Here is an 18,527-nt window from a genome sequence, read left to right on the forward strand (position 1 = left end):
GGGGAAAAGGAAAAAAAAATTTCTTAGATTTCTTTATTGCCATTATTTATTTTTTTTATAATATTTACAAAACAGCCCAAAAAAAAATTATTAAAAAAAATAAAAAATAAATTAAAAAAAAAAAAAAGTCGTTAAAAAAAAATTTTTTAAAGAAATTTTTTATTTGAATTATTGGGAAAGATAAATAATAAACATTATTTTTTTTTATTGTGTTTTATTAGTATTAGTATTGGTATTAGTATTAATATTAGTATCGATAAAAATAAAGAAGATAGTTTTTTTTTTTTTTGTTTTAAATTTGTTCATTTTATTTTGTGCATATAACTAAATAGAATAAACACATCACATAAAACATATATATATTAATAAACATACAATAATATAATATAATATAAAACTGTAATATTAGTAGTTTAATTTAACATCATCATCATTATCATCACTATCATCAATAACATATAAAATCCATCATTTATTATCTATCATCAATTTTATTAAAAAAAAATAGATAAAGATAGTAATAATAATACCTGTAAAAATACATAATAATATATTTTTTCCCATTATTTCGAATTAATATAATCATACACAAATAATATATCTTAATATATATACACAAAACCAAATAATAGCTGATATTATATTAAATAAATATTAATTTCCAAATAAAACAATTATAGATCTTTTTTTAACATGTAAGTAATTTTATAAATAAACAAAATATTTTTTTTTTTTTTTTTAAAAACTATTTATTTTATTTTATTTCATTAATTAAATAATTAATAAATTAACAAAATAAACAAATAAATAAATAAAACAATAAATTAAAAACCATAGTCTTATAGCACGTTATGTGTATTATATTTATATTTTATAATCTAAATCAAAAATAATAGTCTTCTTAATTGTAAATAAAATTACTGCATAATTTTTTTTTCCCACACACACCAAACAAACACACATATACACATTCTACATATAGATTCATTTTCACACTCATGGGATGGTTTATTTAGTTTTAAAATAATAATAAAATAATATCATAACTAATAATAATAACATAATAAAAACATAATAGCATAATAATAATAACATAATAAAAATAGTGCATATATAAACCCGCCCACTATTCAATAAAATATTTTTTTTTTTTTCAATTTAAATAATAATAATAATTATTTATATAATAATAATAAGTTGTGGTTTTTTTTTTTTTCTCACTCACACAATTATTATGATATTGTTATAATTACTGTTAGACAATATCATTGTGATAATAATTTTTTTTTAATTTTTTTTTTCAAAATTTTTTTTTTTTTAAAATTTTTTTTTTTAATTTTATTTAAAAATTTTTTTTTATTTTTTTATAATAATTTTTACAAAAATCAAATCAAGTTTTTATATATAACAATAAAGTTTTTGTTTTTCTTTTTTCAATATTAATTAAATCAAATTAATTAATTGTTTGTTTATTTATTTAATTTTTTGTACAGTAGTAACACATCACATATTTATAGAATAAATTTTTGCACATTATAATTTTTTATATAGTATTATTTATTAATCAAAATTTATTCATAGAAATAAAATAGTAATAATAAAAATTAATAGTAACAATAATAAATATAACAGTTTTAAGGAATGAGTAATCCAACATTAAGTGAATCATTGGTTTTTACACCATCTCTTAAAACACCAGATGGTCAAGAAGTACCACAACCACCAACAAATGCAGCATTAGCAGAATCAATAGTTTTTGCACCAACAGCAGCTCCACAATCACAAAATAAAGAGATAGAAACAGTATCATCACCAATATCAATTGATGGAGCAGATAAAAAAGGAGAAGAGGAAGAAGAAGGGGAAGAGATTGAACCAACATCTACTACAACCAATAACAGCAATAATATAGAAATTGAAGAGGATAAGGAACACTCTGCAAAAATAAAAGACGGCATTTTAGGAGACGTTGTAGATAATGAAAAAATAATATCACACTCTTTAGACTCTGATGTCGCTGAAGAAGATGGTCTCAAAAAATCTGAAATAAATACAAAACAAGTTTTAAGAAATCCATCATTTAATGAAGAAAACAATAGTAATCAAAATAATAATATTAACAATGACGAAAATAATGAAACTAATAGTAATAATATAAATAATGAAAATAATGAAAATAAACCTACCACTACTACCACTACCACTACAACGACTACCTCCACAACAAATCACAATGATGAAAAAGAAAACCAGGTTTCATTTGATAATCAAGTAGAAAAATTTGATCCAAATACAAGTGTTTATGAAGATATTAAAGCCTCAGGTAGTTCAGTTGATTCACCAAATAGAGTTAGATTAAATACAAGTCAAAGATTAAAAATGATGAAACAAAAATGTAAGTTTAAAAATAATTTTATAAAACTAAATAAAAAACACACCAAAATATTAACGAATTTTTTTTTTTTTACATAATACAGCGGAGAAAAGATTAAGTCATAGACCAAAATCAATAAAGTTGGAACATAAAAAGAATGTTTTAGGTGAAATTATATATAAAGGTCATCCAAGTTGGGCTTTAATGTTAAATATTCAAACTGGTATTAGAAATGCAGTTGGTAAAAGTATGGGTACAGATGGGGCACCAAACAACAAAACCCCACAACAATATCATACATTACGTAAACCAAGTGAATTTAGAAACCAAAAAGATTTTTATGCTTCACCAAAAACACTTAGATTTGACAGTGCAGGTTCGGCAATGACCAATGCTCATAGTACAGGTCCCTTTAAATTCAAAGATTATTGTCCAAACGCATTCAGATATCTAAGATATTTATTTGGTATCGATACAGCAGATTTTATGGTATCACTTTGTAACACATTAAAGAACGGCGAAAATGCACTACGTGAACTTCCAACACCTGGTAAATCTGGCAGTTTATTCTTTTTCTCTCACGATATGAAGTTTATCATCAAAACCATTCCAAAAGATGAAGCTAGATTACTTCGTGACATTTTACCAGAGTACCTCGAACACATCGAAGCAAACCCAAATTCATTATTACCCCGTTTCTTTGGTCTTTATAGAGTGAAACCACATTCAGGTAGACAAGTCCGTTTCGTTGTAATGGGTAATTTATTCCCAACCAAAAAGAAGATCCACGAACGTTATGATCTCAAAGGTTCAGTTGTTGGTAGAGAGGCATCCGTAGAAGAAAGAAAATCAGAATCAGTCACATTCAAAGATATAGATTTTAGAAATAGAAAACACAAAATCTATTTAGGTCCAACAAAGAAACAATCATTTGTCGATCAAATTAAAAAAGATTGCAAACTTTTACAAAAATTAAATATTATGGATTACTCTTTATTAATTGGCATTCATTATCCTCACCGTGAAGAACAACCATCACCATCATTATTACGTTCAACATTAGAAGATAGCTCTGATTGCGAACAATCTCCATCCATCGAACCCCGTAATAAAGAAAATGGTCGTAGCAAAAGAGAAAAACATTACTCAATGGATAATGAAACTTATATTTCCGCTTTCCAACAAGATGAAGGTGGTATTAAATCCCAAGGTGGTGATTCAGAAGAACATTACTTTTTAGGTATTATTGATATTTTAATGTTGTACAGTTTACGTAAAAAAGTTGAACATACCTATAAAACAATTAGATTCGGAACCAAACAAGAAATTTCATCAGTTGAACCAGAAGAATATTCTGAAAGATTCCAAGAATTTTTATCAACCATTGTGGAATAAATTATTAAATAATGTTATATATAAAAATAATAAAATTATAAAAAAAAAAACAAATAAATAATAATAATATCAAAAAAATATAAAACAAAAAAAAAAAAGAATTTTTTATTTAAATTTTAAAAGATATTATAGTTTAATAAATTAAATAGTTTAATAAAAATAAAAATAAAAATAAAAATTGGATTGTTTTTTATAATATTTATAAAAAAATATAAATCTTAAAATGCTCCAAAAATAAATGTAAATCGTTTTTTTTATGATTCCAATATTAAATTTTTTTTTTTTTGCATTTGAAATGGTTATAATTAGCAATTTATTTTAATACTGATTTAAATATTTCATATTCCATTCTGGATAAAAAAACTTTCATTTTTTTATCTTAATTCATGAAAAAATTTTTATATGATTTTTTTGGTTTGGTAAAAATAAAAATAAATTTTAATTTTTTTTTTATTAAAAATTTTTTTTTTAAAATTCTGCCATGTATTTTTTTTTTAGATAAAAAATAAAAAAATCACAAATTTTTTTTTGATATATAAATTAATTTTTTATATAAAAAATCAACCTTAATAAAAAAAAATGGATGATTACCTCCCAAAACATATAGATAGTGAGTGGTTAATCGACGACATCAATCCATTAGGTAAAGGATCACTTAGTGAAGGAGTTTATAGAGCAAAAAATTTACCAAATATTGTTGATTGTGTAATTAAAATAATAGATACAAAAAATTTTGGAAAAATTGTAAATTTTTATTAAGATTTAATTTTTTATCATCAAATTCCTCCAATTAATAGTTTTTTTTATTATAAATAAACAGGGCAAAAGAGAATTAGAAATTATAGATATATTAATTGGTTTAGAAACACAATGTGAACAAATTATCAGATTTTATGGATATGGCTTTGGTGTAGATCAAAATAACAATGACAATGGTTTACTTTATATATATATGGAATATCTAGAAGGTTATCATTCAATAGATAAATATTTAAAGATAATGGGAAAAGAAGGAATTCATGAAAATATAATATGTCATTTTGTAGATCAGTGTCATAAGGGGCTAAATTTTCTTCACGATAATAATATAATTCACAGAGATATTAAATGCCAAAATATATTAGTCAACCTTGATTTTAATATTAAAATAATTGATTTTGGTATTTCAAAATATACAGAATATAAAACATCAACATTTGCAGGAACACCAACACATATGTCACCAGAAACAAGAATAGGCAAAACAAGTTTTGGTTCGGATCTTTGGAGCCTAGGTTGCACAATTATTGAAATGGGAGGGGGTAATTTAGATGTGATTGAAAATGATATCCCAAAAATCCCCGAGCATTTTTCAAATAATCTTAGATTTATGACTAAACTTCTTTTAATTAAAGATCCTTTTTATAGAGGGTATCCTATTTTTAAAAATTATAACACTGTATGTATTAAAACTCTCTGTATTTTTATTAGAAAATACTTACTTTAATCACAATATAATATTAGACCCTTAAACTTATTGAAGAAATAGGCAATCTAGCTGAACCTGGCATATCAACAATTGATTTATCAAAACTTGAAGAGCATACTTCTATTCCATCGACAACAAAATACTTAGATTTAATAATTAATAAACCAATATCACTTAACTTTATTCCATCATCAGTAGAATATCTCACACTATCATCTTATAACCACCCAACATTTCCAAACGATATACCACCAACTGTAAAATGTTTATCGATGCCCTTATTTAATCATCCAATACCTGTTGACTCAATCCCTAATACACTTGAAGCCCTCCTCCTTGACTCTCATAATCATCCAATTATTGAAAACTCAATACCTGAATCAATCAAAGTTCTTTATCTGTACTCAAATACACATGATTTCGAAGAATCATCTATTCCAGACTCAGTGGAGGCTCTTATTTTGGGTGATGGTTTTAATCTTGAAGATTATGGGGACAAAATTCCTTCATCAATAAAAATTTTTGAATGCAACCATAATTTTAAATCATCATTAAAAAAAAATAATAATATTCCAAAAAATGCACAAATTCTATCGCTCCTTAATTACAACCATCCCATAATCAAAGAATGTATTCCACTCGGTGTTACTTCTATAGAGTTAGGATCAAATTTTAAACATTTCGAGTCATTAAGAAATTTACCAAAATCCATTTTAACTCTTACTATTGGTATAGAAGATAACAATGATAAAGATAAAGTATTACAAAATACTCCAGAAATCAAAGTAGATTTTGGAATAAATAATGAGGCAGAGAATTTAATCCAAAATATGGTATAAATAAAAACAAAATTCTTTTTTTTTTTCATACTTAAAAGAACTATCCATTTTATTATTATTTATTACTTTTGGTGTAAAGAATCCTCAAGAATCTAATGAAACTAATAGTGAAAAGATTCCAAAGTATATTACCAAAATAACAATCCATAAAGAAGATTACATGGAATAAAATAAAATAATATATAATAAAATAAATGGCTTTTTTATTATTATTCTTTATTGTTTAATTTTTTATTATTGTTAGTTTTGTTACTGTTTTTGGAATGAGTTTTAAATCATCATCTGATATTTGGTAATCTTTTACACCAAATGTTAAGTTGAAAACCGATAATGGGATTTTTGATAGTGAGGCAAAATCTTTGAAGTTAGAACCCAATGTTAATGAGCGCGTTGATTCTGGGATGCTTTCTTTAAAAATGGAATGGTTATAGTTTTTCAATACTAATGATTGTACATTTTTTGGTATATTGCTGCTTTTTTTAATTCAGAATTGAAATTATAACTACATTCGAATTTTTTAATGGAATTAGGAATATTGTCTCCATATTCATTAATTTCAAATCCTTCACCAAGAATTAGTTCTGTTAATGTATTTGGTATCGATTCCTCATATAAATCTTGATTAAATGAATTCATAGTGAGCGAAGTAATTGTTGATGGTATAGAATTTGGTTCAATTGGATGATTGAATATCGGTAAGGTGACATGAGTAATATTTGGTGGTAATAGAGAGAGAAAACCACATAAATTATTATTATTGAATTCTGGGAAAATTAAATGAATTTTATATTTTTATCTATAGTAACATCCAAACTGCGGATCCTTATTATATAGTTCGATAGTATTATCTTGACAAATTATTTTTTTTTTTAATATTTTTTTATTCCTTTCTGATAAATCATTATCATTTTTCTATTTATTAAATATATAAAGTAAAAATGAAAATTAGTAAATTTTTAATAATATCATATAATTAACTACTACTTACAATAAAATCGTGTCCTAAAAGATCAGAAGCCATTGGTCTAGATTCTGAATTATAGATTAAACAATGTTGAATAAGGTTTTTACACTCGCTAGATAAATGCTCTGGTATTTCAGGTATACCATTTAATTGATGTAAATCACCACCGGCCATCTCGATTAGTGTGCAACCAACACTCCATATATCGGATCTTCTACCTGCTTTATTATTTTGGAATGTCACCTCTGGTGCCATATGAGTAGATGTTCCTGCATATGTATGATAATTTGATCGTTTATCCCCAAAATACTTTGAAAAACCAAAATCGATAAGTTTTATATTCACTTGATTATCATTTGTATTGTGATACAATATATTGCTTCCTTTTATATCTTTATGAATTATATTCTTTTTATGAAGAAAGGCCAATGTGAATAAAAGATAATGTGCAACTTTTTTGATTTCATTTTCTGTATATATATAACCCCATTGTCTTTTATTATCTCTTGTATAGTTTTAAATTCGCTCTTATACTCCATAAAAATGAATAAACATTCCTTGTATTCCCTGTAGTTACCAACTCTATAATCGTAAAGCTCTATTATATTATTATGCTTTATTTCTTTTAATTATTTTAATGTTTCTTTTTCCCTTTCTAAATCAGACTATTTTAAAAAAAATTATATTAAAATTAGATAAATAATTTTTAAATTTACTTTGTTATAATAAACTTACATATTGCTCTTTTGAAACAATTTTTAAAACACATTGTCCATTCTTGTTGGGTATTTTAATTTCATCTTTATAATTATTTTGTATATTATCTTTCTTTTTTGCTAAAAAAACACCAACACAATAGTTTGAATTATCTATATCTTTATTCAATGGTTTATTAAAATCAATAACCCATTCATCCTCGAGTTTATATTCTTTTGATGAATCAGGTATGGTGACCATTGGTGTAGTGGCTATTTTATTTTTATTAAAAACAGGAGTAAAATAATTTTATAAAAACTTTAAAATTTCAAAAAAAAATGCATTTTTTTTAATTTTTTAAAAATTTAACAAAAAAAAAAAAAAAAAAAAAAAAAATTTTTTTTTATAATAATATCTGCCTCCTCCTTGAATCACATAATTATCCCATTATAGAAACTCAATACCAAAATCAATCAAGGCTCATAATAAAGAAATAAAAAATTACTATTATTAATACGATTTCAAATCATTAAAAAATTTACCAAAATCCATTTGATTTTTTTTTTTTTTATAATTATTTAATACCAAATTATCTTTTTACTCTGCAAACTATTATTTTTATTAATAAAATGATAAAAAAAATATTAATTTTATTGGTTTCATAAAAATTTATTTTTTTATTTTTATGAAGTCTATTCATCCATGAAGTTCAATAAAAAAAAAAAAAATTTTAAAAAAAAAAAAAAATTTCAAAACTAAGTTTTCTGCTGCAAAATATAAGTTTTTTTTTTTTAAAGTTTTTTAAAATTTTTTTTCCAATCACTTCCCCATTTTATTTTTCTTAGATATAAAAATAAATAATCACATAAAATTTTTTTTTATAAAAAAAAAAACCTTTTAGTAAATGGATTATTATCTCCCAAAACATATAGATGGTGAGTGGTTAATTAACTGGTCCAAACCTTTAGGTAAAGGATCATTTAGTGAAGGAGTTTATGAAGCAAAAAAATTAGATGGTAAAATAAATGATAAACAATTACCAAATAATAATGGTTTTTGTGTAATTAAAATAATAAATACAAAAAAGTTTGAAATAATTGTAAATATATTTAGTTTTAATATTTATTATTATCAATTCCTCCAATTAAATTTTTTTTTTATTTTAATAAAAAACAGGGCAAAAGAGAACTAGAAATGATAGATATATTAATTGGTTTAGAAACACAATGTGAACAAATTATCAAATTTTATGGATATGGCTTTGGTGTAGATCAAAATAACAATGATAATGGTTTACTTTATATATATATGGAATATCCAGAAGGCTATGTTTCATTAGATAAAGCATTAGTGAATAGAGGGGACATAAGAATTAATGAAGATTTTATAATTGATATTGTGGATCAGTGTCATAAGGGGTTAAATTTTCTTCACGATAATAATATAATTCACAGAGATATTAAATGCCAAAATATATTAATTAACTCCGAACTCAAAGTTAAAATAATTGATTTTGGTATTTCAAAATACACTGAATATAAAACATCAACAGTCGCAGGAACACCCACACACATGTCACCTGAAACAAGAATGGGTAATACAAGTTTTAGTTCGGATCTTTGGAGCCTAGGTTGCACAATTATTGAAATGGGCGGTGGTGACTTAATCCTGGATGAAAACCAGGTACCAAAAATCCCCGAACATTTTTCAAATAATCTTAAACGTATAACCAGTGCTCTTTTAATTAAAGATCCTTTTATAGAGGGTTACCTAAATATAAAAACTATAATAACACGGTAAATATTAAAATAATATAGTGTTTATTAGAAAATACTAACTTTTAGCACAACATAATATTAGACCCTTAAACTCATGTATAAAATGTACAAAACAACAGAAACTTTAGCCGTAGATCTTTCATACCTCAAAGAACAAATTTTTATTCCATCTACAACAAAATACTTAAATTTAATAATTGATCAACCAATATCACTCCACCCTATTCCATCATCAGTAAAATGTATCTCACTTTCATCTTATAACCACCCAACATTTCCAAACGGAATACCACCAACTGTAAAATGTTTATCGATGCCTCATTTTAATCATCCAATACCTGTTGATTCAATTCCCCATACACTTGAAGCCCTCTACCTTGACTCCCATAATCATCCAATTATTGAAAACTCAATACCCAAATCAATCAAAGTTCTTTCCCTGGAATCAAATACACATGATTTCGAAGAATCGTCAATTCCAGACTCAGTCGAGGCTCTTTTTTTGGGTGATAATTTTAATCTTGAAGAAAATGGAGACAAAATTCCTTCGTCAATAAAAACTTTTAAATGCAACTATAATTTCCAATCACCATTAAAAAAAAATAATAATATTCCAAAAAATGTTCAAATGCTATACCTACCAAATTACAACCAACGCATTGTTAAAGATAGTATTCCACCTGGTGTTTTTTATTTAAGGTTAGGTTCAAAATTTACTCATTTTGAATCATTAAAAAATTTACCAAAATCAGTTTTATCTTTTTATATTGGTATAGAAAATAAAATAGATAGAGTAAAAATATTTCAAAATTTTCCAAATACTATTTCTCGCTTTTATGTTAATGACAAAGATTTACAGTTTTTGCCATAAATTTTGCGACAAACATATTGATTTTTGAAATCATTAAATATCAAATTAATAAATAGGAATAATATAAATTTAAATTCAAAAATGTTTTTTCAAAATTGAGAAAAAACCAACAACTTCAGTTTAAATTTTTTTTAGTATTCATAGTTTTATATTTTCATATATATTCAAACATAATTTCAAGATAATTAAAATTTAAATAAAAATTGATCTTTAATTTAATAAATAAAGTATTAGAATAACAAGGAGACAGAAAATTTACTGAAAATTTTAAAAAAAGACATTGAAGATCAGTTACATAAAGTGCTAAATTTTCTTCACAATTTTATAATTCACATAGATTTTAAATGCCAAAATAATATTTTTTATTTGAAATAAGTTGTAAAGTAATAATCAAATAAATAAAACAAAATTCTTTTTTAAATTTGTTTTCTTCAACAAAAATAACTTTGGAAACATTTGTTTGCATTAGTTTTTTATTTTAATAATAAACAGGGCAAAAGAGATATTAATTGGTTAAGAAACATAATGTGAACAAATTATCAAATTTTACGGATATATTCAACTTTTTTACGTAAACTGTACAACATTAAAATATTAATAATACCTCCAATATTAAATTTTTTTTTTTGCATTTGAAATGGTTATAATTAGCAATTTATTTTATTTTAAAATTCTCTTATGTTTGAAAATAAAAGTATTATCGAAACGACTGTATCGTTTATAGTAAATGATTTATTATTATATATACCATAAGATTTAGATCTTACTTCATAAATGTGGTCCTTTAAAATATAAACTGTAAACTCTTTTGGCGGATTTGGCAGCATTGAAAGCAAATCTAAACATTTTGTGAGAATCTCTTCTGAATTTAAAATGAATAGCGAAATTGAATATAAATTAAAATTTGAATAAAGTTTTATCGAATTTAAAACTGAATCTAAAAAATATGGATTAAAAATATGAATATTTCGAATGGTGGTATTTGATTTTAATACTGATTTAAATATTTCATCTATTTCCATTCTGGATAAAACTAATGTGTGGATAGTTTTATTATTTGATAACTGTGAAAGAAAGTTTTTATTTTTGATTATAAATTGAAAACCATTTAGGTGAAGAGTATTTATATTGGTGTTCCCATTGTTGTTATTTAATATTGATGAAAGGCCTTTGAGCAACAATTTGAAATCTGGTTTGGTATTATGGGTTGGTTTGATAATTGTTTCGTACTTATTCCCCAGTTCTAGCTCTCTTATTGTTTTGGTATTTGACAAAAACTCTACCATTGATAACCAATTATTTTTGATATCTTGGCTGTGTGTGGAATTGTCACTATATATTAAATCGAAAAAATCGAAAGGAATTCTAAATACTTTTATATTTGAATTAATTGATTCTGGTTTATGCTTTATAATTAATTTTGAATGCAGTGCTATATTTAAATGCTGTAATGAATTGCTTTTGAAAAATTGTGAAATATCCGTTTCAAAAGGTGTATCTATGTGATATAAAACTCTTTTGGGGTTATAGCTTAATACCATGCTTGTGAATTTATCAACTGCTCCATAATCCATTGATTGCGTGTATGGTTTTCCTGTAAAGCTAATTAGGTTTATTGATTTTGATTTAAGGTCCAGCACTGATTGATTTAAAAAATCCAAATCCCTGCCATTTGAAATAAAATTAAAATTAAACCTTACATTATCCGGATACTGATATTTCCAATCACCTATTTCTGAATTTTCATCAATTTCAAGGTTAATATAGATTTTTTTTGAATTTTGAAAAGTCATAGGTTTGAAATTTGACATTAAACTGGTAATCAAAAGCTGAATTTATTATTTTAATTATTTTTTTATTTGGTTGAAGGTTATTTATTGACAATAATTTGTATTTACTATTCTTTGTTTCATCATCCATAAATTGTTTTAGAAAATTATAATTTTCGAAACTTAAAGCATCCACTAATATATTTGAACAATTTGCAAACCAATCTTTTGATACTAATGAATAGTTTATTATTTCTTCATTATATGGCATCCCTCTTTTAAAATATAAATATCTAAAAAGTCTGTAAAAATATCTTGGTCTGTGTGTATTTTTATAAACATGATTTATAATTATTTTTAAAATTGTGTATATTAGATATTTAGGTAAAACCGGGTTGATCATTTATAAAATAAATCTATTGAGTCCTTTTATTAAAATAAATTTAAATTAAATATTTTTAAAAAAAAAATCAAATTATTAATAAAAAATTTGGTTTTTAAAAAAAAAAAATTTTGTTTATAAATTTAAAAAAAGCAAAAAAGTAAATTACTGCTTCTAAAAAATAAATTTTCTATTAAAATAGATATTAATTGGTTTGGAAACACAAATTATCAAATTTTATGGATATGGCTTTGGTGTATATCAAAATAACAATGATTTTTGTTTACTTTATATATAAGGAATATTGATTTTGGTATTTCAAAATATTTCCAAATAATATTTTTAATAAATGTTGAAGAAATGGCAAAATAAATAAAAATAAATTTCTTTTTTTTTTTTCAATTTAATTTTTTATTATGCAATATAAAAAAATTTTTTAAAAAATTTTTTAAAAAAATTTAAAAATTATTAAACCCTTTCGTCAAGTTTGGATTTGAACAAAATTATTCAACAAACAGATTGATCCAAATGAATGGGAAAACAGTTAGTTTTTTTTTTTTTTTTTTTGAAAATTTTTTTTAGATTTTGAAAAATTTCGAAACGAAATATTTTTTTTCACACATAAAAACTTTTTAGGTAAATAAATAAGATATAAAAAATTAATTTATAAAAAAGATCTACCCTTAATAAAGTAAATGGATGATATACTCCCAAAACATATAGATAGTGAGTGGTTAATCGACCGCTCCAATCCTTTAGGTAAAGGGTCATATAGTGAAGGGGTTTATAAAGCAAAAAAATTAGATGGTAAAATAAAAAATAAACAATTACCAAATAATGGTGATTGTGTAATTAAAATAATAGATACAAAAAAATCTGGAGAAATTGTAAATTTATAAAAGATTTAATATCCATCATCAATTCCTCCAATTAATAATTTTTTATTATAAAAAACAGGCCAAAAGAGAATTCGAAATGATAGATAGATTAATTGGTTTGGAAGAACAATGTGAACAAATTATTAAATTTTATGGATATGGCTTTGGTGTAGATCAAAATAATAATGATAATGGTTTACTTTATATATATATGGAATATCTAGAAGGCTATAAATCAATAGATAAAGTATTAGGGAAATATGGAGACATAGGACTTCCTGATTTTATAATACTTCATTTTCTATCTGAGTGTCATAAGGGGCTAGATTTTCTTCACAGAAATAATATTATTCACAGAGATTTTAAATGCGGAAACATAATATTTAACTCATTCAATGTTAAAATAATTGATTTTGGTATTTCAAAATATACAGATTATAAAGCATCAAAAACCCGAGGAACAATAACACACATGTCACCCGAAACAAAAAATGGTAAAGTTACTTTTGGTTCTGATTTTTGGAGTCTAGGTTGTACAGCTATTGAAATGGGCGGTGGTGACTTAGCCTTAGATGAAAATAATGTACCAAAAATCCCTAAACATTTTTCAAAACGTCTTAAATTAGTGACTAGGCTTCATTTAATTAAAGATCCATTTTATAGAGGGATAGTTTATTTTAATAATTATAGTAACATGGTAAATATTAAAACACTACATATATATTTTTATTTGAGAATACTAATTTTTACCACATTATAATTTAGACCAAAAAACTCATGGAGGGAATAAGTGATCAAATAAAATCTGGCATATCAACAATCATTGATCTTTCAAACCCCGAAAAACAAACCTCTATCCCATCGACAATAAAATACTTAGGTTTAATAATTGATGAACCAATATCATTCCACTTTATTCCATCATCAGTAGAATATCTCACACTATTATCTTATAACCACCCAACATTTCCAAACGGAATACCACACACTGTAAAATGTTTATCGATGCCTCTATTTAATCATCCAATACCTGTTGACTCGGTTCCTTGTACACTTGAAGGACTCCTCCTTGACTCACATAATCATCCAATTATAGAAAACTCAATACCCAAATCAATCAAAGTTCTTTCTCTGAAATCAAATACACATGATTTCGAAGATTCATCTATTCCATACTCAGTGGAGTCTCTTTCTTTGGGTGATAATTTTAATCTTTTAAAATATGGGGGCTCTATTCCTTCATCAATAAAAGTCTTTAGATGCGGATATAATTTTAAATCACCATTAAAAAGAAATAATCATATTACAAAAAATATTCAAATACTATTCCTACCAAATTACAACCAACCCATAGTCGAAGATAGTATTCCATCCAGTGTTTTTTTTTTAGAGTTAGGTTCAAAATTTACACATTTTGAGTCATTAAAAAATCTACCCAAATCCATTATTTTTCTTCATATTGGAATAGAAGATAACAGAGATAAAGTTAAAATAAAAAAAAATGTTCCTCTAGAAGAAGTAGAAGTATATTTAAAATAAATAAAATTAAATTCTTTTTCGAATAATAAAAACAAACTTTTTTTTTTAATATAATTTTTGATTTTTGATTTGAGAAAATGGTTTTAAAAATATTATAATTTAATTAATTCACTTATAGTTCAGGATCGAGGTTTAAAAATAGGATTAATCCTAAATTTTTAATCGCTGTCTGATATTTGGTAATCTTTTACACCAAATGTTAAATTGAATACTGTTGATGGGATTTATTATAGTGAGGCAAAATCTTTGAAGTTAGAACCCAATGTTAATGAACGAGTTGATTTTGGGATGCATTCTTTAACAATGGGATGGTTATAGTTTCAATACCAATGATTGCACATTTTCTGGAATTTTATTGTTTTTAATTCAGATTTGAAATTATAACCATATTCGAATTTTTTAATGAAATCGGGAATATTATCTCCATATTCATTAATTTTAAATTCTTCACCCAAGAATTAGTTCTGTTAATGTATTTGGAATCGATTTTTCATATAAATCTTGATTAAAATGAATTCATAGTGAGCGAGGTAATTGTCGACGGTATAGAATTTGAGTCCAATTAGATGATTAAATATCGGTAAAGTGATATGAGTGATATTTGGTGGTAATAGAGAAGACCACTTAAATTATTATCATTGAATTCTGGAAAAATTAAATATTTTATATTCAATAATATCTACACTGTTGAGATCTTTATTATATAATTCGATTGTATTATCTTGACTAATTTTTTTTTTAATATTTTTTATATATTTTTTTATTCCTTTCTGATAAATCATTATCATTTTTCTATTTATTAAATATATAAAGTAAAATGAAATTAGTATATTTTAATAGTTTTCATTTATTAACTATAACTTACAATAAAATCGTGTTCTAAATGATCAATAAACTTTGGTTTCGATTCTGGATCATAGATTAAACAATGATGAATAAGGTTTTTACACTCTTCAGATAAATGTTCAGGTATTTCAGGTAATTCAGGTATACCATTTAATTGATGTAAATCTCTCGATTAGTGTGCAACCAACACTCCATATATCTGATCTTCTACCTGCTTGGTTATTTTGGAATGTTACCTCTAGTGTCTTATGAGTAGATGTTCCTGCACATATATAATAATTTGATCGTTTATCCCAAAAAAACTTTATTTTGTATATTTTCTCTCTTTTTTTTGCTAAAAAAACACCAATACAATAATTTGAATTATCTTTATTTAAATCAATAATCCATTCTTCTCGAGTTTATATTCTTCTGATGAATCAGGTGTAATGGACCATTTTATTTTATTGAAAAACAAAAAGTAAAATATTTTTATAAAAATAAAAAAAAAAAATTTTTAAAATTTAATAATTATTTTAAAATTGCAAATTACAAAAATATATATTGATAAAAAAATTTTTAAATTAAAAAAAAATATTTTTTTTAAAAATTAATTTTTTTTTCTAAAATTTAATTTTTTATTAATTATAAAAAACACAACCTTAATAAAATAAATGAGTGATAACCTCCCAAAACATATAGATAGTGAGTGGTTAATTGACCAATCCAATCCATTAGGTAAAGGATCATTTAGTGAAGGAGTTTATAAAGCAAAAAAATTAGATGGTAAAATAAATGATAAACAATTACCAAATAATGGTGATTGTGTAATTAAAATAATAGATACAAAAAAGTTTGAAAAAATTGTAAATTTTTAAAAAATTTAATTTAAATCTTCAATTCCTCCATCTAATTTTTTATTTTTATAAAAACCAGGCCAAAAGAGAACTAGAAATAATAGATATATTAATTGGTTTAGAAACACAATGTGAAGAAATTATAAAGTTTTATGGGTATGGCTTTGGTGTAGATCAAAATAACAATGATAATGGTTTACTTTATATATATATGGAATATCTAGAAGGATATGAATCAATGGATAAAGAATTAAAGAAAATAGGAAATCAAAGATTTCCTGAACATTTGATATTAAATATTGTGAATCAGTGTGAACATGGTTTAAATTTTCTTCACAAAAATAAAATAATTCATAGAGATATTAAATGCCAAAACATTTTAGTTAACCTCGATTTTAAAATTAAAATAATTGATTTTGGTATTTCAAAATTTACAGAATATAAAGCATCAACATTTGCAGGAACACCGACACACATGTCACCTGAAGCAAGAAATGGTAAAACAATTTTTAGTTCTGATCTTTGGAGCCTAGGTTGTACAATTATTGAAATGGGCGGTGACTTAACCTTGGATGAAAATAATGTACCAATAATCCCTGAACATTTTTCAAACAATCTTAGATATACTACTAATCTTCTTTTGATTATAGATCCTTTTTATAGGGGGTTTATATTTAACAATTATAATGGCACAGTAAATATTAAACACTATGTTTTTTATTAAAAAATACTAATTTTTACCATAATATAATACTAGATCTATAAACTCATGGCAGATCTAGAAAATATAGAAGAACCTGACATATCAACAACCATTGATCTTTCAAATCCCCAAGAACAAACTCCTATTCCATCGACAATAAGATACTTAGATTTAATTATTGATAAACCAATATCACTTCACTTTATTCCATCATCAGTAGAATATCTCACACTATCATCTTATAACCACCCAACATTTCCAAATGGAATTCCATCCACTATAAAAATTTTAAGTATGCCTCTATTTAATCATCCAATACCTGTTGACGCAATTCCTCGTACACTTAAAGCCCTCGCCATTGAGTCACATAATCATCCAATTATAAAAAAATCATTACCTGAATCAATCAAGTTTCTTCATCTGGAATCAAATACCTATGATTTCGAAGAATCATCTATTCCAGAGTCAGTGGAGGCTCTTTGGTTAGGTGATGGTTTTAATCTTTTAAATCATGGTGACAAAATTCCTTCATCAATAAAAGTCTTAATGTCCAATTATAATTTCCAATCACCATTAAAAAGAAATAATCATATTCCAAAAAATGTTCAAATACTAATTCTACTAAATTACAACCAACCAATAATTAAAGAAAGTATTCCATCTGGCCTTATTATTTTGAGGTTAGGTAAAAAATTTACACATTTCGAATCATTACAAAATTTACCAAAATCCATTTTAATTCTTCATATTGGTATAGAAGATATCAAAGATAAAGATAAAATATTACAAAATGCACCAAAGAATATTTTTTGCTTTTTTATCAATGGTGAATCTACAAATAAATAAAAACAAAATTCTTTTTTTTTAATTTAATTTTTTATTTTCCTAAAATATAAAATAGTTGATATTTTTATTTTTAAAATAAATGGTGATGAATATCTAAAGTAACAATATTTGAATGACATTATTAATTATTTATTGTTTATTAATTATTTATTTTTCACTCATTAAAATTTTAATAAATTCTTTTTTTTTTTTTTTTTTTAATTTGTTATTTTCAAAAATAACTTTGGAAACATTTGTTCGCATTAATTTTTTTATTTTAATAAAAGAGAACTCGAAATAAAAGATGTTAATTGGTTTAGAAACAAAATGTGTGAACAATTATTATCAAATTTTATGGATATGG

The 18,527-nt window shown here is 23.9% G+C and overlaps 3 protein-coding genes across 3 annotated transcripts; all 3 read left to right on the top strand.

The window, feature by feature from the left end:
- The first annotated feature begins 1,391 nt into the window (after nucleotides 1-1,391).
- DICPUDRAFT_55653 (uncharacterized protein) lies at nucleotides 1,392-3,850 on the top strand. Its single transcript, XM_003288778.1, has 2 exons — nucleotides 1,392-2,395; nucleotides 2,478-3,850. Exons 1-2 carry the CDS (start codon nucleotides 1,642-1,644, stop codon nucleotides 3,767-3,769), a joined length of 2,046 nt encoding a protein of 681 aa, XP_003288826.1. The 5' UTR covers nucleotides 1,392-1,641; the 3' UTR covers nucleotides 3,770-3,850.
- Nucleotides 3,851-4,769: 919 nt separating this feature from the next.
- Nucleotides 4,770-5,255, top strand: DICPUDRAFT_34650 (uncharacterized protein; the record flags this gene model as incomplete). The annotated part of the gene is made up of 1 exon (XM_003288779.1): nucleotides 4,770-5,255. One exon carries the CDS (start codon nucleotides 4,770-4,772, stop codon nucleotides 5,253-5,255), a length of 486 nt encoding a protein of 161 aa, XP_003288827.1.
- Nucleotides 5,256-5,359: 104 nt separating this feature from the next.
- DICPUDRAFT_34641 (uncharacterized protein) lies at nucleotides 5,360-18,184 on the top strand (the record flags this gene model as incomplete). Its single annotated transcript, XM_003288780.1, has 11 exons — nucleotides 5,360-5,708; nucleotides 9,649-10,063; nucleotides 10,309-10,352; nucleotides 13,519-14,111; nucleotides 14,180-14,536; nucleotides 14,600-14,938; nucleotides 15,206-15,264; nucleotides 16,458-16,644; nucleotides 16,715-17,147; nucleotides 17,472-17,675; nucleotides 17,802-18,184. Coding segments are annotated over 11 exons (3,363 nt in total), but the record flags the coding sequence as incomplete, so codon positions are not given.
- Between the last annotated feature and the right edge of the window lie 343 nt (nucleotides 18,185-18,527).

The sequence above is a fragment of the Dictyostelium purpureum genome (genome assembly GCF_000190715.1).
Source record: "Dictyostelium purpureum unplaced genomic scaffold DICPUscaffold_149, whole genome shotgun sequence".
Lineage (NCBI taxonomy): Eukaryota > Evosea > Eumycetozoa > Dictyosteliales > Dictyosteliaceae > Dictyostelium > Dictyostelium purpureum.